At 46.2% G+C, this 20,279-nt stretch overlaps 2 protein-coding genes across 2 annotated transcripts in view; one reads left to right on the plus strand and one right to left on the minus strand.

Moving 5' to 3' along the window:
- NUFIP1 (nuclear FMR1 interacting protein 1) overlaps positions 1 to 6,545 on the minus strand; it is a 34,430-nt gene extending 27,885 nt beyond the window's left edge. Inside the window, exons 1-3 of the mRNA XM_008168582.4 lie at positions 6,182 to 6,545; positions 5,312 to 5,400; positions 1,874 to 1,978 (exon numbers count right to left, since the gene is read on the minus strand). Coding sequence (XP_008166804.3) covers positions 1,874 to 1,978; positions 5,312 to 5,400; positions 6,182 to 6,362 — 375 coding nt within the window. The 5' untranslated portion in view covers positions 6,363 to 6,545. The remainder of the gene's footprint in view (positions 1 to 1,873; positions 1,979 to 5,311; positions 5,401 to 6,181) is intronic.
- Positions 6,546 to 6,599: 54 nt separating this feature from the next.
- GPALPP1 (GPALPP motifs containing 1) overlaps positions 6,600 to 20,279 on the plus strand; it is a 35,945-nt gene continuing 22,265 nt past the window's right edge. Inside the window, exons 1-3 of the mRNA XM_005287173.5 lie at positions 6,600 to 6,734; positions 13,634 to 13,772; positions 15,690 to 15,788. Coding sequence (XP_005287230.2) covers positions 6,650 to 6,734; positions 13,634 to 13,772; positions 15,690 to 15,788 — 323 coding nt within the window. The 5' untranslated portion in view covers positions 6,600 to 6,649. The remainder of the gene's footprint in view (positions 6,735 to 13,633; positions 13,773 to 15,689; positions 15,789 to 20,279) is intronic.

The raw sequence follows: 20,279 nt of genomic DNA on the forward strand, positions 1-20,279 counted from the left end.
GTAATAAAAAAAGAACACCCGCAACAACACAGTGACTCCTTGCACCATAGGTGCTGACTTTTGGTTTTGCTGGTGGGTGCCCCATCCTGGCCCCGCCCCACTCCACCTCTTCCAGCCCCATCCCCCTAAACCTCCCTGAACACCTCCTTCTTGCCAACCCCCTCCCCTAAATGCCTCCCGCCTGCCGCTCACTCCTTTCTGCCCTCTCCTGCCTTAACGGCAAAGTGCGTGTGCTGGAGGGATGCTCTGCCAGTTTTGAGGGGAGGCTATTTTCAGCATATTTATACACTTTCATTCTAGTTATTGAAAGTGTGTCTATCATTGGTATCTCCCCTTCTTGATGTTTCCCAGTTCTTGCTCTCCACCTGTGTCCCTTTTCCCATCTCTCTCTCTCTCTCTGCTCCCCACCTCCCAGTGGCTCTGTTTAGCGCTCGCTCCCACCCACGCACTCAAAGCAGTTCTGTCGCTGCGCTGGCCGCAGAGGGTGGGGTTGGGGGGAAACTGGCCGCCCTGAGACAGAGAGGAATTTAATTCAACAGCCCAACATAGAAATGGCCCATTCATTTATCCTGCTGTATGGCTGCTGTGTCGCTCCAGCTCCTCTCATTCCTCAGGGCTGCAGCCCACCCCTGCTTTGAAGCTCGCTCCTGACTCCCTCACACACTATGTAACTTTTGTGGGAGGGGAGCCCCTGGTGGGACCATGGCCAAAGGTGGCCATGGCCAAAGGTGGGTTGCAGTCCAGCATCCTGAAGCAAGACGAGCTCAGGTGTTCCCAGGGAGAAGCAAGGCAGCGTCTCCTGAGTTGAAGCTGATACAGGGGGGTGGATGCAATGGAAGGGATTCCCTGGGAGCTGCGGGGGGGGGGGGGGGGAAAATCAATCCTTTCTGACATGGGGAGGAGGGGACGCTGATGGGGGGGGGGGGGGGGAAGAGGGAGGGGAGAGAGAGATGAAGTTTATCTCTGGAAGGAAAAGCCCCTCAGGCAGGCTTGATCTGGGCGTGGAGGGACAGCTTTGAGCTGGGCAAGCATTATTTTGCCAGGGATGAGAGCACGCACAAGGGCAAATTTTTCTTAAAGGAGCCATGCCCTTTGGTTTGTTCCCCCTGCCCAGCACTAAGGGGGTCCGCAGCTGGTTTCTCCTGGCTGCAGGGAGGGGCACAGGTCCTGGGGGAGACACCGGGGTGGGCTGAGAATAGCTGGCTCAGTCCACGAGAAACCCCCCAGCCTGTACTCCTCCCAGTAGCCCCCTGGGGTTAGCCAAGAAGCTGCCTGCCCGTCTCCCTCCAGCCCCCTGCCGAGAGGCTGCCCACCCCTCCGCAGCTAGCCCAGAAGCTGCCGTGCCCTGGCTGCTTGTCCCCCCTAGCCCAGCTCCCTCTGCCCTGAAAATTAAAAGGACTCACATCTGCCTGCAGTGGAAGGTGGGAGCCTGCTGGGAGCTTCACCAGCTGCAGGGGAAACAGCTGATAGGCGGGGACTTCCCGCCAAACAGCTGATTGGCTGCAGCCAGCCAAAGAGCTGATGAGGGCTACTGCGCATGCTAAATAGCTGATTGGCAGTTACCAACAGCTGATCTCCCCACTGGGTGCTAAGCACCCACTAATTTTTTTCCATGGGTGCTCCAGCCCCGGAGCACCCACGGAGTCGGCGCCTATGCCTTGCACTATTTGGAGTCAGCGAAGGAGATGACTCCAGAGAAAGTGCCACCTACCACCTCCTGTAGCACATGATTTTCCGTTGGTGATCTCCCATTCAAGCACTGACTGGGACCAAAACCTGCTTAGCTTATGAAATCACAGGCCAAATCGTATGACTGTAAATTGTAAAAATAAGCTGCTTTATAAGACAAACTTTCCCGCACATTTAAACTAACCTGTGTGTGCTGTGCAACATGTTCATCATACTTTTCTTGGTTTTTATAGCCACGATCACAAGTATCACAATAATGAGAGAAAACTGGTTCTTTTTTCCTTTTGTTCTGTTAAAAAGAGTGACACTGTTATCTTCATTGCTTCAAAAAATGAAGTTACACTTTATTTTAAATAGAAACCAATATGCCGGAACATGCTTACAAGAAGACATTAAAATTATTTTAGTTGGTGTTTCAATAGTCAAAACATTTGATACATAATCTAGACCTGGGGATGGCAACCTTCAACCTTTCAGAAGTGGTGTGCCGAGTCTTCATTTATTCACTCTAATTTAAGGTTTCGCGTGCCAGTAATACATTTTAATGTTTTTAGAAGGTCTGTCTCTATAAGTCTATATTATAAAAGTAAACTATTGTTGTATGTAAAGTAAACAAAGTTTTTAAAAGGTTTAAGAAGCTTCATTTAAAATCAAATTAAAATGCAGATCTTATCAATTTAGTGCAGTGGTTCTTAACCTGGGGTGCACGCCCCCCTAGGGGTACGAGATGCCCTTCCTGGGCGTGTGAGACATGCGAGATTTCATTAGAAGCTGGGGGTGGCTGCAGAGCACTGGGCCAGGAGCAGAACCCTGGGCTGGCAGCCGGTACCCCAGGCCAGCAGTGGGCTGAGCAGGGCCGGAGGCCCGGACCCCGGCTGGCAGGGGGCCGGGCGGCTGGAACCCCAGACCAGCAGAGAGGTGAGTGGGGCCAGCGGCTGGTATCCCAGGCCGACAGCAGGCTGAGCAGGGCCGATGGCTGGGACCCTGGCTGGCAAGGGGCCGGTGGCCAGAATCCCAGACCGTCAGTGGGCTGAGCAGGGCCGGGATCCTGGCTGGCAAGGGACAGGCGGCTGGAACCCCAGACCGTCAGCTGGCTGAGCGGGGTGGCAGACAGAACCCCAGACCGGCAGCAGGCTGAACCTCTCAGCCTGCCACTGGTCTGGGGTCCCGGCCGCCGGCCCCTGCCAGCTGGGGTCCCGGCCGCCGGCCCCACTCAGCCCGTGGCCGGCCTAGGGTTCCGTTCACCCAGGCAGGCAGTGGTCTCAGCGGGGCCGGCGGACAGAACTCCGGCTGGCAGCAGTGTGCCAGTAAAAATCAACTCACATGCCGCCTTTGGCATGTGTGCCGCAGGTCGCCGACCCCAATCTAGACTGAAAAATGACTAAAAAAAATATCAAAATTATTGTGTTCCATATCTCGCAATTTCCAACCCAAATGTGCTCAGTTTACAAGTAACATCTTTTTACTAAGTATCAGAGGGGTAGCCGTGTTAGTCTGGATCTGTAAAAAGCAACAGAGAGTCCTGTGGCACCTTTAAGACTAACAGATGTATTGGAGCATAAGCTTTTCGTCAGATGCACGTAATGGAAATTTCCAGAGGCAGGTATAAACATGCAGGCAAGAATCAGTCTGGAGATAACAAGGTTAGTTCAATCAGGGAGGGTGATGTCCTCTGCTAGCAGTTGAGGTGTGAACACCAAGGGAGGAGAATCTGCTTTTGTAGTTGGCTGGCCATTCACAGTCTTTGTTTAACCCTGATCTGATGCTGTCAAATTTGCAAATGAACTGAAGCTCAGCAGTTTCTCTTTGGAGTCTGGTCCTGAAGTTTTTTTGCTGTAAGATGGCTACCTTTACATCTGCTATTGTGTGGCCAGGGAGGTTGAAGTGTTCTCCTACAGGTTTTTGTATGTTGCCATTCCTGATATCTGACTTGTGTCCATTTATCCTTTTACGTAGTGACTGTCCAGTTTGGCCAATGTACATAGCAGAGGGGCATTGCTGGCACATTATGGCATATATAACATTGGTGGACGTGCAGGTGAATGAACCGGTGATGTTGTAGCTGATCTGGTTAGGTCCTGTGATGGTGTTGCTGGTGTAGATATGTGGGCAGAGTTGGCATCGAGGTTTGTTGCATGGATTGGTTCCTGAGTTAGAGTTGTTATGGTGCGGTGCGTGGTTGCTGGTGAGAATATGCTTAAGGTTGGCGGGATGTCTGTGGGCGAGGACTGGCCTGCCTCCCAAGGTCTGTGAAAGTGAGGGATCATTGTCCAGGATGGGTTGTAGATCACTGATGATGCGTTGGAGAGGTTTAAGCTGAGGACTGTAGGTGATGGCCAGTGGAGTTCTGTTGGTTTATTTCTTGGGCTTGTCTTGTAGCAGGAGGCTTCTGGGTACATGTCTGGCTCTGTTGATTTGTTTCCTTATTTCCTTGTGCGGATAGCGTAGTTTTGTGAGTGCTTGGTGAAGATCTTGTAGGTGTTGGTATCTGTCTGAGAGGTTGGAGCAGATGCAGTTGTACCTCAGCACTTGACTGTAGACGATGGATTCTTGCCTGCATATTTATACCTGCCTCTGGAAATTTTCATTACATGCATCTGACGAAGTGGGTATTCACCCACAAAAGCTTATGCTCCAATACATCTGTTAGTCTTAAAGATGCCACAGGAATCTTTTTACTAAGTGTCACCACTGCCAACATAACCAAAATGCCAAAGTGGCCTCATCACAGAAATAAAAGTTCTTGCAAGGTTAGTATGTCTCAACAATAAAATCACGTGCACAATGTACAATTTAAATAAGTTGATTAGCGCATCCCTCCCTTGAATGGATCCAGAACTTGCAGACTTGTCTCATCATGAAATGCTCTCATTTATAACATAATATTTAACACAGAGGTGGGCAAACTATGGCCCGCGGGCTGGACCATCCTGTCTGGCCCTTGAGCTTCCGGCCGGGAAGGCTAGCCCCTGGCCCCTCCCCTGCTGTTCCCCCTCCCCTGCAGCCTCAGCTCACCATGCCACCAGCGCTCTGGGCAGCGGGGCTGCAAGCTCCTGCCGGGCAGCGTGGCTGCCAGTCCTGGTGCTCTGAGCGGCATGGTAAGGGGGCAGGGATAAGGGGCATTGGATAAGGGGCAGGGTGTTCCAGGGGCAGTCAGGGGACAGGGGGCGGTTGGATAAGCATGGGAGTCCCAGGGGGCCTGTCAGGGGACGGGGGTGTGGATAGGGGTCAGGGCAGTCAGGGGACAGGTAGCAGGGGGATTGGATAGGGGGTGAGGTTCCAGGGGGGCAGTCGGGGCAGGGGGGGTCCCAGGAGGGGGTGGTCAGGGGACAAGGAGCGGGGGGGTTGGATGGGTCAGAAGTTCTGAGGGGGGCAGTCAGAGGGTGGGAAGTGGGAAGGGACCAGGCTGTTTGGGGAGGCACAGTCTTCCCTACCCAGCCCCCCATACAGTTTCAGAACCCCGATGTGGCCCTCAGGCCGAAAAGTTTGCCCACCCCTGGGTTAACATATGTTACAACATATGGTTATAACATGATCCTAACTGGTGTGGTAGGATTAAGACTACTGTATCCCAGAAGTACAACTGAGTTACGAAGCGCCACATAATAGCTATTATAAGTACCTTTTGCTTGAAGTTTCCACCTGGAGAATGTTTAAAAAATGCAGGTGTTGGTTCAGCTTGCCATTCTTGGGTAAAATGGCAATTTCCACCTTCAATAAAAAAATATTACAAGAAAAATGAAGTTACACATAGCTGTTCTTCAATATAAAGCAGTGCACTCTAAATAATCTTACAAAAAATATTTTGAAGAAAAACACAAATATGGAAGTTTTTTGATCCATCTGATATTCCTTACCTCATCTGTGTAATCACAATATTACACTACTTGTTATCTTATACTCCAATACATCATTGCTGAGACCTCTCAGGATCTCCCTTATTCTATCAATGCTTTTAAAAAACTGCCTGAAAATTAGTGCTACCACTTCAAAAAAAAAAATCTAAAATACTGATTTATTATTATTAATAGTGCAGATAACACATGGATTTTTTGGTTTGTTTTTTCAATGACATCATCAACATGGCAAACCCCAAAAGGACACAGTCTCCTTGGAGGTATATTATAGCATCACCAAATCTTTGACAAATAAAAGACAAAAACCTGGGTTGTGAAACTTGGGAAAGAGCGTGGGAACTACCTCGTCCTTCTTTCAGTCATAAGCAAGAAGTAGCCAGCACTGGAGGAAAGCAACAACCACCTAAGCAGAGCCACAAGCCAGAGTGCACGTGAAAAGCAGGGTTGCAGCACCCAGGACCACTCCTCACCCCCGAGATGCAGGTGGGGAGAAACCCTGCGCGCCCCACAGAAGGACGGATATGGGGGGAACGGGGCAGGAGCCCCTCGGAGGGGGGGGTTTCGTTGGGTGAACAGGAGGGGGGAATACCCAGCCCAGGTGCCCCTCCCTTTTGCCCCCGCGGGGGTCTCCCTACCTGGGTGCGGGTCTCTCGGCAGCTCCCCGTACGCCGATGACGGCTGGTACCATGCGCCAGGCGGCGGATAATCCGCAGGCGGCGGCGGCGCCCAGAAGCCGGGGTCCCAGGCGGGGGGCGGGCAGAACACAGGGGGCCTGAACATGGGAGGCGGCGGCGGGTACCAGGCGAACGGATTCATGTCAGGCCCGGAAAGACCCCTCCGGCCACCCGTGCTACCACTGCCAGCGGCGCTTGCTTCCACATGGGGGGGACAGGCGGCCGCTGCATTATACGTCACTTCCGGGACTACTGTAAACACCACGCCCCAAAGCCAGGGTGCGGAACCCCGCCGGCCACACTACCGAGTAACGTCATCGCACAGCGCCGGAAGGGCTATGGGGACCGTCAGCCGCCTATGCGCCGGCGGCTTTGTCTGGGCCGCAAGCGTCGCTACGCCATACGCATGCGCGGCGGTGTTGTTGTGCCATGGCCCGAGAGCTGATGGGGCCGGCGCTGCCCCCGGGCTTTGCCCGCTGTGCCGAGGCGGACCCGGACGAGGACTTCAGCCAGGGTGAGGACGCGATAGAGGACAGGGTTTGGCCTGGGTTTAAGCAGCAGCTCGGCGCGGCCCGTGAGGCGGGGGCGCCTCAGAGGGATTCGGTCCCGTCCCAGCCTGGGGCTGTGTGTAGCCCCGGCCCCGCGCCCGCCCGCCTCCCACCTGAACGTGCCCGGGCCAGCGGGACCCGTCAGCAGCCCCGCCCAGGCTGTTCGCCCGCTCGCTGGGCGGCACTTGCTGCGCTGCGGTGGTTTTCAGGGGATTTCCGAATGGGTCCGCGCCTCCCTTCGACACGTTCTCGGGGTCCGCAAATGAAAAAAGGTTGAAACCCGCTGCTGTGCTGCAGAGTGACCCCTCTCTTCCCTGCTACGGCCTGCTGTAGCTAAGGCCGAGACAAGCTGCTTGTTTCACAGTTGATTTTCGGTGTCCTCTAATTCAAGTGAATTTTTTCTTTGTGACACTGAGGGCCACAGCTGCAACTTGCTGCACCCAGTTTTCAGATGATTTCATACAGATTATCAAAGAGAAATACACCCAACCACTATATTTTCTTGTAGTTGTGTTCTAGGACCTAGGATATTTTACATCAGGGTTTCTCAATGCACCACAACCCCCTTCTGACAACAAAAATTACCATACGACCCCAGGAGGGGGCACTGAGCTCACCCGAGCCCTGGTGCCCTACGTGGGGATGGAGAGCAAAAACCCAGAGGCTTCAACCCCAGGCAGGGGGTCTGCATCCTGAGCCCCCCTGCCTAGGACTGAAGCTGTCGGGCTTCGACTTTGGCCCTGGGCAGTGGGGCTCGGGCTTTGGCCCAAAGCAGTCCAAGCCAGCCCTGGTGACCCCATTAAAATGGGGTTGTGACCCACGTTGGGGTTCCGACCCACAGATTGAGAACCGCTGTTTTACATACATACGGCTGCCATATAATTTACTATTTTCTCTCTTCGGGGGAGGTATTGTTCATGCTACTGACTTTTTTAGACTTACTACTTTTTTCCGTATCAGAGGGGTAGCCGTGCTAGTCTGAATCTGTAAAAAGCAACAGAGGGTCCTGTGGCACCTTTGAGACTAACCTCTGTTAGTCTCAAAGGTGCCACAGGACCCTCTGTTGCTTTTTACTTTTTTCTGGCCTTACACTTTGTCTATTTATGGGTTTGCTAGCATTTACTTGTCCTTTACCACAGATGACAAAATGCAGTTAGACAGCAGATACCTCAGGTTTGGTTCACCTACAGTAGGTTGCTTTATCATACTTCACTATTTGCTGCTTCATTTTTCTTAAGAAGGGACTATATTTTAAACTAATTTATTGGGGAGGATGCTTAAATTATGTCTTAGCCCAAAATTTAACTTTGTGTCTGAAAACAATTTTACTTAATTCATTCTATCCATGAGTATTCTTACAACCATATTTGAGCACCCACATTACCCCTTGAAAATCACATCTGATGTGCTTTGCAATGCATAAAATCACCAGACAAATATGAAATACAGCGTTTTATATGTCTTGCTGCTGCTTATGCTGATCTACATTGTGCTAGTTCTGAAGAAGCCTCTCAGAAAACAGTTAAGATGCTGGTATTTGCTATGTATTGTTGGAATGCCCTTGAGAAAGATCTAATGTGGCTCTGCAACAAATTCTGTAAAACATTGTCTGCAGCTCAGATAAATGGATTTAAGCTAAACCTCATTCAGTATTATGAGATGATTCTCTAGAGAAGTTTTAATATGGTTACTTAACATGTGTAAAATGGTCTTAAAAGGTTGTTATATGGAGGCAGATTATGTTAACCACTTTTAAATAATATTACTTTATTCTTAGTTTAAATGCCCATCTGGGTTTGTTGGTAATTTGTTTAGAAGCGGCTTCCAACAGTTCAAGGCAGGGGTCGGCAACCTTTCAGAAGTGGTGTGCCGAGTCTTCATTTATTCACGCTAATATAAGGTTTCGTGTGCCAGTAATACATTTTAACATTTTTAGAAGGTCTCTTTCTATAAGTCTATAATATATAACAAAACTATTGTTGTATGTAAAGTAAATAAGGTTTTTAAAATATTTAAGAAGCTTCATTTAAAATGAAATTAAAATGCTGAGCCCCACAGACCAATGGCCAGGACCCGGGCAGTGTGAGTGCCACTGAAAATCAGTTGAAAATATGTTAAGGCCTAAACTTATTATTGTATCTGAAACAGGGATCGGAAACCTTTGGCACATGGCCCATCAGGGAAATCCGCTGATGGGCCGGGATGGTTTGTTTACCTGCAGCGTCTGCAGGTTCGGCCGATCGCAGCTCCCACTGGACGCAGTTTGCCATTCCAGGCCAATGGGGGCTGTGGGAAGCGGCGGCCAGCACATCCCACGCCGCTTCCCGCAGCTCCTATTAGCCCAGATCCGGAACGGCGAACCGCAACCAGTGGGAGCTGCGATCGGCTGAACCTGCAGACGCTGCAGGTAAACAAACCGTTCCGGCCCATCAGCGGATTTCCCTGATGGGCCGCGTGCCAAAGGTTGCCGATCCCTGATATTTAAATAAAAAATAAATACTGTATATACGCATAAACCGAATTTTTTCTAGTAAATAAGGGAAGCACCAGAGAAGGGGGTCAGCTTATGAACAGGTATAGAGAGGGAGAGGTGGGACAGAGGCCCTCCCACCAACAGAGGGAGCAAGGAGAGGCAGCAGAGCCAGAAGGGAAGAGGCGGGGCCAGAGTCTCTCCACTTCTGGACACGCTGCTCTCCCCCCAGCCTCCGAAGCAGCTGCAGCTCTGGGGCTGGCAGGCTGCAGCCGTGCCGCTCGGCTCCACCCCCCAGAGCAGGCTGTGGCCGCACGGCCCGGTGTAGCAGCACGGTGCGGCCATGCCACCTGGCCCGGCCTGCTGGAACATGCTGCGGCTGCGCCGCCCGGTCTGGCCCGCTGGAACAGGTTGCGGTCGTGCTGCCCAACCTGCCGGAGCAGCTCCAGCCAGGCCAGAGACATCCTCCCCAGATAAGGTGGGAAGGGATGGGATGGGGGTCCCAGGCTAGGGGTGGGGCCATGTGGGGTTACTCCCCTGACTCCCAGCTTCTCCCCCCATCTCCCCCCCCCCCCCCAAAAAAAAAAAAAACATTTCCCCACCAGTTGCTGTCCCGGCCCATCAGGGTAAGCAGCTGGCACGCCGGGACGCTTTGTTTACTTAGGTTTACCTCCGTGCCTGCGGACACTCAAGGTAAACAAACCATCTCGGCCCGCCAGCGACTTATCCTCATGGCCCAGGAGCCAAAGTTTGCTGACCCCTGAATTATAGGGTCGGCTTATGAATGAGTCATAAAATTTTCCATTTTTACTTATCCATCTTGGGGGGGGTCGGCTTATAAACGAATCGGCTTGTGATCGAGTACTGTAACTCCTCACTTAACGTTGTAGTGTGTTCCTGACAAATGCAACTTTAAGTGAAACGATGTTAAACGAATCCAATTTTCTCATAAGATTTAATGTAAATGCAGGGGGTTAGGATCCAAGGAAATTTTGGGGGGGCAGACAAAAGGCATTATATGCTGTATATAATACCGCTTCTCTCCAGCCGGCTTTGAAGGGGAAGGCGACGCTTCTTTCCGGCCGCTGGCTGCGCGGCTGCCTCTGCTCCTCCATGGGCCGGAGGACTCAGGAGGAGCAGGGGCAGCCGGGCAGCCAGTGGCTGGAGAGAAGGGTGCATCCCCTTCAAAGCTCCGCTTCTGTCTGGCCGGCTTTGAAGGGGAAAACGCTGCTTCTCTCTGGCCGCTGACTGCGCGACTGCCCTTGCTCCTCCTGAGTCCTCCAGCTCATGCTCGCAGGGCTGCATTCCGAAAGGGGCTTTAGAGCTGCAGGCCAGGGCCCCGGGGCCTCCTTAGCCCAGGGCCCTGCAGCCCCTAAAGCCCCTGCATTCCGGGTGGCCCTGCCTGCCGGGGGGGGGCGGGGGAGAGGGGCAGCTTCCCCGCTCACTCCCTCCCTCCCAGAAAGTCCTAAGTGCTGCCAAACTGCGGGGGAAGCACTGGGAGGAAGGGAGGGGGAGGAGGCGGAGAAGAGGAACTTGTGCAATGCTCCCTTGTAAAGTCAGCCAAAGGACATTATAAGGGAGCATTGCACAACTTTAAATGAGTATGTTCCCTAATGGAGCAGTGACGTAACTTCGAAACAACGTTAAGCGGGAGGACGTTAAGTGAGAATCATAGAATATCAGAGTTGGAAGGGACCTCAAGAGGTCATCTAGTCCAACCCCCTGCTCAAAGCAGTGAGGAGTTACTTATGCTTAATCCATGAGCCTCTATCAAAAACTTTTGAGTTAAAAGCTGCTTTTCTATATACGGAATTAATTGGGGGGGGGAAACAGCCAACTTCTGAGGTTAAAATTTAATAATATGGCACAACAGGTTATATGCTGTACTATGGGCTTATTTTGTTTAATTAGAAAAATTGATATGCTGTTTTGTGTGTTTAATTAAATTCTAGTTAACATCCTAATACAGCAAGAAACAAATCATGAGCAAGTTAATTATCTAGTAAATAACCAAGATATCATACACTATTTTCTAACATACTAAAAATGTACAATTAATAAGAATCTGAAAATATTAAGCTACTGGTGCAACTTGCTAGGGGATAAGGATGTCTGCATTCCACACCTGCCACTGCTGTCACCACTTCCCAGATGTTCCTTCCTGGGCCTTGCTCTTGTTTGACTAATACTTGATGTTTCTTTTCTTTTGACCTGATCTGAACAACTCTTCAAATATGTATTTTTTTTTTTATTTGTTTGGTAGTTGAATTTATGTGTGAGCTTGTCCTTCACTTTTCCTCGGACATTTTCATTTCTAGACATCTTTTTTAGCATCTACCTTCTTCAGAGAAAATGATGTACAAAATTGTGCACTTTCAAGCTTGTAATTCCATCAGAAAAGGTTAATTTGATACCTGAAATCAGAAGAGTGAAGACAACCATTTATTAATGTCAACATTCATGAAATGGATTTACTACTTCACATGCACAGTTTGGTTATGTGTAATTTTCATGAGGCAGTATGTCAGCAAATATTTAATAATCCTTTCTTTTGGCTTCATTATGCCTACTTATTCTTTTTGCATATAACATACACAAAACAACTACATTAAAAGGGCACTATTAAGGTTTCAATGTTAAGCATTCAAAAGTTAGGAGATGCTAGAAGTAAGGTTCCTTTTATAGACACAATGTTCATATCTCTACCAAATTTAAAGTCCCTGCATTAAAGGATCTGTTAAAAGAAAAGATTGTTTTGCCCATGTTAAAAAATTCTTCCAATATATATTTCCTTAGCTCTGTTCCTAGAAAATGCTGAACTATTTTGGCTGAAATTTTCCAAATATTTCAACCCGAGACAGACACCAGGCATGGAAAACTTCAGCCCAAATGGTTAATATTTGGTAAAGTGTTAAGTTTCTGAAAACAGGGTCTTATAATGGGAACTTTTGGGCAACCTTAATAATAAGTAGCATTAGCCGCCCCGTTTATAATTGCCTGTCACATCTGTAGGATACTTTACTCATTTAGGTCTGATCCTCCAAACATTTATACATAAATTTAACTTTACACATGTGTAATGCCGCTGAATTTAAGTTGTGAAAAGTTGAGAATGTGCATAGGTGCTTTCAGGATCAGGGTCTTAAACATATATATATTTTTAAATAACTGATAAAAATGGGCATGCATTCAGTTACACTGATCAAACAAACCAAAATGGGTAACATATTGACCGTAGTCAATATAATATATTGCTTATTAACCCTTGCCTCTTTCCTGTGTCTTCCAAAATCACGTCTTATAATTCTGGGGCGGGGGCAACTCTGACATGAATCACCAGAAATATCTGGTATTGAAGTGGATTCATGGGTCTGTTGTCTTGGTTCATTTCCTTTCCATACAAACAAGAAGCTGAAATGAGAGACAGATCAGTGGTTGCTTTGTAAATTGAATGTGAAGAAATGATGAGTTGTGTAATGTCCCCATTAATCTTTCTCATTCTTGTCTAAGGCTACGTCTACATTACGGGGGGGAGGGGGGCGGATCGATTTCAGATACGCAAATTCAGCTATGGGAATAGAGTAGCTGAATTCGACGTATCTGATCCGACTTACCCCGCTGTGAGGATGGCGGCAAATCGACTGCTGCGCTCCCCCGTTGACGCCGCTTACTCCTACCTGGGCTGGTGGAGTACACGCGTCGATTCGCGGATCGATTATCGCGTCCCAACGAGACGCGATAAATTGATCCCCGAGAGATTGATTTCTACCCGCCGATCCAGGCAGGTAGTGAAGACAAGCCCTAAGACTTGCCTAATAAAAATTGAGCTCCTAGATGGCTCTGGTTTATTTTGCATAATTTAAAAGGTCACAACTCTTTAATTGTAGATGTAATTTTCTCTCAGCCTTCATTTATATGGCTTCATTGTACCTGATTTTTTTTTTTGTTTTGTTTTAATTCTTTGGCTGTAGTAAAAGTTCACTGTACCTCTTCCCAGCCAAATAAGTTTCCCTTCCTGTTTGCCTTAAAAATCAGTGTTTGAAATTTCAAAAGGCCCTGTAGAGTTTATGCCTCAGAATGCACTGTGAAATTATAAAAAGCCCAGTAGTGTCAGAGCCATTCAATCCTGTGATATCAATTATTCATTTAGACCATAATTCAACAAAGCACTTAAAACACATGCTTAAATCAATCTTTATTCAGCAAATCATTAACACTTGTTCTTACGTGCTCGGCTGTGTCAGGACCTTTGTTAAATCATTGTTAACTCTTATGTAGAGACAGGACTGTTTGAATAAAGTTAAATCCAGCGAAATACATATTTTGATGATACCAAAGTGGTAATGTTCTTTTAAAGTGTTTAATCAAATATCCACACTAAATCTTGATGTTTAGTTGCAGGTCCAGTATTGCCTCCTGGCTACAAAAAAAGCTCAGAAATGCATGACAGTGATGAAGACTCCAAGTCTCCTCCTCTGCTCAGAGAAGCAAATAGAGATTCTGAAGAGGAGCAGGACACTGATCCAGTACCCAAGTCAGTCTGTTTGTGTGTGATTCATGTATTTACTCTGGTAAAATAAGCAGAAATTGGACCACTTCATACAATGAGTTGACTGAATTAGCCCAGATGCAGAATCAGAAAGGGGCTTTATTATGCAACTAAAGAAAGCAAATGCCACACCAAGATAAAGTCTGCTAACATTGTCTCCTCATCCTTTCCAGGGTGATAGTGGCTGCCTAATCTGTGTGTCTCCTTAGATTGTGACTGGCTTGTTCAGTGCAATCTGAATTGTTCATTTCATTTTAATTTTGTATCTAGGTTGACGTGTCACTTAACTTTTAGATGGTACTTTTAATTTGTGAGTATACACAACAGATGTGGATGATAGACACTTTATTAGAAATTTGAAAACTTAATATTGTGTGAATTCTGTTTCGAAAGTACAGCAAAGTTTCCCTGCAGAAAGTAATAAGCAGCTTGTTAGTATAACTATATTAAAGTTGCTGTGATGGGCCTGTTCATGGAAGTGTATTTTGATAAACTATATCTTTGCTAGCAATAAGCAATGGATCTATAATAGACTTTGGGTGGACTGTGAATTTTGAAATTAGTGTTTCCTAGTATAAATGTATATTAAGAAGCATATTGGAGGTAGAAATGAAATTTTGAGGTTTTAAAAAAAAGAAAAAGGCCAAAATTTTCAAACCTGCATACCTGAACTTAGACTCCTATATCCATATTTAGGAACTTAAATAGAAGTGGCTCAATTTTCAGAAGTTCTAAGCACCCACAAATCACATTGAAGTTAATATCTAGAGGTGCTTAGGGTCTTTGAAAATTAAGCCACTTCTAACTTTAGGCATAAAGTCTTGAAAAATGTGGCCTTTGACTCTACATGAATATAAACATACTAATGGGAGATACTGCACCTGTTTTAGGAGGTGCAGTATCTCTGACTATTCTTACCTGTTATGGTAAGAATAGTCAGATTGTCATAACATCAAAGTTATAGATCAAATGGATGATCGCAGGGAAAATTAGCTTACCAATGACACAGTGAACAATTTTCAACTCCCATTAGGCCTGATCCAACTCTGATTCTCTGACAAGTTAATAGGATTCTTTCTGTTGACTTCAGTGGGAACTAGTTTGGGCTCCTAGATGCAGCGTTCATGTTAAAAATGTTTAAGATAAACAGATAATAGAGTTATCTCCTTTTTAGACTATCTATTTAACTTAGGTATTTGTGACATGCCTATCATCATAATACTGTATATAGGGACCAGTCTGACTCCCATTGAAGTCAGTGTAAAGATTCCTGTGCGTGATCAAGCCCTTAACAAGTGAGGGTATATGATTATTTTGATTTGAAGGGCGGAAAATTTTTTTTTTAATAGCAAATCTCAGCAAACTGCACATATTCAGATTTAATGGGACTAGTCAAATGTGCGAAGTTTAAAAACGTGCAAGTGTTTGCAGGATTGGAATCTTAGAGGGCATTATACTATTTCCATGTAATGATCATTAGTGTAAATACTCCCTACTTTTCCCCCATGGTTTTATTTACTGATTGTTCAGTCTAAAATTCGATTTGGAAAAGTACTAGTCAAAATGTATAGAATGATGGTAAAAATGTAGCAAGAAATATGCTGGTGTTAAAATTACTTTGTGCATGCAAAACAAGCATTACCGTGTTTTACTATTTGATTTTCTCTTTCTGCACCAATAACATTTTTTTAAAATGTCACTGCAGTGTAAGAATGAGGCTTACGCTAACAAATATTTAATTGCTCCAAATTATTTCAGATTCTTATGCTGTGTTTCCGTGGTAACAGCAAGATAGTACATAATGTAAGACTTTTGGAAATCATTTTGGTTTTTTTCCTTTAAAGTGTAGATAATTGCCATCTATGTCAGCGTAATTATTAAGCTAAATCACTGTATTTGTAGAAAACAGAAAAGAGCTCAGGAGGATGATGATGACGATGATGGCTTTTTTGGACCTGCTCTTCCTCCTGGATTTAAAAAGCAGGATGATTCTCCAGAGAGGTAATTAAAGCGGAATAGTGTTCAGGCTTCTCTCGTTAGAGCCACAAAATATTTTATTGAAAATAATTGTTTTATCAGTGAATACCTTAGTTATACTTAAGATTTATGTGATTACAATTCCTTCTTTCACATAGCAGTGATCCTTTGTAATTTGAGTACAAAATTCCCCATGTATCCTCTGGAAAGTCGGAGAGACGAGGAAAATTGTATATGAACTGTCTAATCATATTTTGAATCTCAAATTTCTCCCACCTTCTAAGATAAAGCTCAAAAAGAGTATGCATGTTAGACAGGCAAACTGTTGTATAGAATATGCTCGTGTTTTTTCAATATTTATTTTGAAGATTTTATAGGTATTGTCTAATACCTATAACTACCTTAGGCCCAAACACTATGAACTCCTCAGGCGCAGGGCCCACCTGCATGGAACTCATTGCAGGACTGAGACGTTAATTTGTTTCTATGTAATATAATATGACATATATTATTGCAATGGTTGTTCTGTTAATACTTTGGGATCATTAGTTTTCTTCATGTAAACAATGCTGAATGGAGTATGTTTGTTAAAATCATATTTTACTAAATCAGCATTGTTTATAGCCTCTTTGTCAGAAACAAAGCCCATTCAACCACACTCAATGATAAAATACCTATTGGAGAAAGCTAGTTGTTAATTTTCCGTTCAGAATTTGTTAACTGCATCTGACAGCCTCCTAATCTTCACATCAATCTCCGCTCTTTCCAGTGTAATTCAAAATGATATTCTGTATGAAAATCACTACTTTCAAGAGAACATTAGTAGATAAAATGTTCAGCAGAAACTTCCTTGCAGATTTGCTTTTGACATCTGTGCTGTTTGCTTCCTCAGTGCTAGAAAGAGTCAGTAGATAGAATGATCCAATATTTACCTGTCAGAAATAATGTCATTGTTAGGAAGATGAGCCAGTCTGTTGCTGAACAGTTCTGGTTGTAGCATTACTGTCTGCAAGAAATTCTGTAGTTGAAAGTGTGTCTCAAATCTGATAACTTTTATTGAGAGAGGATTTCTCTATATTAAGAAATACGACTCTCTCTCCTCCAGGTTTAAATCTGTTGAGATGATTTGGGGAACCTCTCTGTGTACAATGTATAAATTCTGGTTAATTTTATGAGATTGTATCATTGAGTGCTGCAATGTGTAGTAGGTCTACCATGGGCTGCCAGGATCCATGACATCTCTCTCATTCACACAAACCCACCAGTCTGGAAGAAATTACAGAACAAATAAAATCATTAATTTTAACAACTGAACTCTGGCTGAACAATGGGTATGCTAAGGATGGTGCTTGGCAGAGCCCAAAACATGAGCTTTGTGACCTAGTAGTTGGGGCTAGCAGCAGAGTCAGGGTTGTGGTCACACCAGTGGTCAGAAATCACACCAAGGGTCAAAGTCAGAGTCTGCAACTTGGTCAGGGCAAGGAAGCAGGCAACAGGAACAAGGCAGGGTAGATAGCAGGGACCTGGTCTCAGAGATCTGGGCATCAACAGACCTAATGACTAGTTGCTCAGACGAGGCATGGGACAGGATGTCTTGTACCCAGTGGTGTCCAATCGGCTGTCAGCTGTTAGTCATCTGACCATGCTGAGTCAGTGGGTGTAGCTCCTGGGATGAGGTATTAGCAGCAGTTCTGTTGTCCGCCCTTGTAGCTCAATGGTGCAGAAGATAAGGCTGTTGCTCAGCGGCCCATGCTTTGAGACCTATGGCACCTGACAGTGTCTGAGCTGTGAAAACTAATTCTGCCCAGGTTGTCTGAAGGGAAGAAGGTTGGAAGAGTGGAAAAATCCCTTAACAGGAAACCAAAGAAACCAGGTGGTAATACCTTTAAAAACTCAGAGGGATTCAGACACAAGGAGAAGCTTGGGCAGGAGAGGGGAACAAACAGAACTTGTTTTTGTAGCAAAGGGGACCTTTGACTGTGGGACAAGCCAAGGTCAAAGGAGGCTGGCGGGAAGAGAGGGAGATGAGACTAGAGAGATTCCATGTTCCAGAGGAGAAGCCATGTGCAGGAGAGCAGAGAGAGAGGAAGGATCCCAAACTCCATAAACAAACACTGAGCCAAATCCCAAAGAATGCGCAAGAGAGGTGAGAAAACTGAGGCAGGGATGGCATGCAGGTGTTGTATTGTTTTGTCTAGATATGTATATATCTTGTGCTGTCTGTAGTAAAGAGTGACTGGTTTGGGAACTCTTTCAAAGCCTGTGTATTGTGTGCTTCAACTATCATGTCCCTAGAGAGGTGAATGTAAACTAGATTTCCCACGAAGTTGGCACTCTGGGAAAGGCTGTGCTTATGATACTGGAGAACCTGGGGGAGCTAGCACGAAATACAGGGCATAGGCAGTTGAACATTCAGAAGGGGATGTAAGCTGGAAAATCTGCACATCCAAGATGTGGCCAGTGACCCAAAGGACTCTGCTTAGACTCAGGAAGCTTAAAAGCACATAGGCTCAAAACAGCAGCGTGGTGAGTGTCCGACAGGCAGAGTTATACCAGAGCTGCCACATCTTTAATGCAATAAAACTGTCTCCAAATGTGTAGTTAAAAGTAGTATAAATAGCTGGTATAATTATTTCAGGATAACATATGGTATCTCAGCGCTTGCTTTCATTATTAAGGCCATTACCCGCTGTCAGGGTTCCCACCCCTCTCTGAACTCTGGGGTACAGATGTGGGGACCTGCATGAAAGACCCCTTAAGCTTATATTCCACCAGCTTAGGTTAAAAATTTCCCCAAGGCACAAATTCCTTTCCTTGTCCTTGGATGGTATTGCTGCCACCACCAAGTGATTTACACAAACATTCAGGGAGCGGCCACTTGGAGCCCTAACTCCCCCAAAATATCTCCCCAAACCCCTTTACCCCCTTTCAGGAGCGGGGGAGGGGCTTGAGAATAATATACCAACCGATAGGTTAACAAAGTGAGCACAGATCAAATCCCTGGTTTTTAGGACACTGAAAATCAATCAGGTTCTTAAAAGAAGAATTTTATTTAAAAAAAAAAAAAAGTAAAAGACTCACACCTGCAAAATCAGGATGGAAGATAACTTTACAGGGTAAATAAAAAGATTTAAAACACAGAGGATTCCCCTCTAAGCTTGACTTCAAAGTTACAAAAACAGGAATAAATCTCCCTCTTAGCATAGGGAAAATTCACAAGCTAAAACAAAAGATCATCTAACGCATTCCCTTGCTATTACTTAGAATTTCTGTAATTTTTAGATGTATCAGTTCAGGATCTTTTTAGGAGCTGGGTTACCTGCCTGGTCTCTCTCTTTGTCTCGAGAGGGAATCAACAAAGAGAGCACAAACAAAACCTTCTCCCCTGCTCCCTTTCCCCCCCCCCCCCCCATTTGAAAGTATCTTCTTTCCCCATTGGTCCTTCTGGTCAGGTGCCAACTAGGTTAATTGAGCTGATTAACCCCTTACAGGTAAGTGATTCAGTACCTCTGGCCAGGAGGGATTTATGTTATTGCATACATAAAGGTTGTTACCCTTCCCTTTATATTTATGACACCTCTCATCCTTCAAATCCCTCCTCAAGGAATGATTTGTGCTGTCACACCTGAAGTCAGCCAGACAATGGCTAGGTGGGGCAGCAGCTGGGGAAAGCAGATTTTATTATGTATTAATTTGTTTTTTTTTTAAATCTTTAGATTATTTGGGACCATCTAGTTGTGCACATCAATAACAACTCTATGTGACTGTTACCCTTCCTTTCCCCCTTCTTATTGTACAAACTCAAGTAAATGTGAACCAGCACCCGGCACGGTGGGGTACTACCTGGGTACTACCATAGCACAAATAATACTGAAAACATGTTTCATTGGACGAGACGTTCTTTCAGCCATATACAAATAGGATCTCTAATAAAACAGCCAAAGTGTCTGATCCTGAAAGCTTTACACAGTAGGTCCTCTTGATGTCACGGGACTACTCATGTGAACGTAGCTAGCAGGGTTCGGCCCACAGGGGGAAAGGCAGCCATTTAAAGGTGAACTAGAGAGCAAAGAACTGTGCACCTTTCACTTCTACTTTCTGACATAGAGTAAATTCCGCTTATTAGCAATCCCTCGTCTGCCAGCAAAAGCTTGGTACTGTATTACTGTCAGTTGCTAATAAGCAAAAGGCAGGTTTTCAAGGTAGTACCCAGGGAAAGAAGCACTTGGACATGCCTTTCCTGGCTGCAATCCTGTAAGCCTGGCTGCAGGCAGGGCAGCAGCAGGGATGGAAGCTGCAGTCTGGATGCTGGGGCTTTCTCTGGGGATCAGAGATGCTGGGGACCCGTGGGGCTGCACCATACCTCTCCCTGCACTCTCCAGGGGTTGGGGCTCAGCATGTCCCAGCACTTCCTTTCTTCAACAGTGCAGACCCCCAGCAGGGCGCAGCCTGGAGAGTGCAGGGAGTGGTACCATGCAGCTCCGACATCTCTGCTGCATTTCCCCTCTCCACTGT

This window comes from Chrysemys picta, chromosome 1 (genome assembly GCF_011386835.1).
Source record: "Chrysemys picta bellii isolate R12L10 chromosome 1, ASM1138683v2, whole genome shotgun sequence".
NCBI lineage: Eukaryota > Metazoa > Chordata > Testudines > Emydidae > Chrysemys > Chrysemys picta.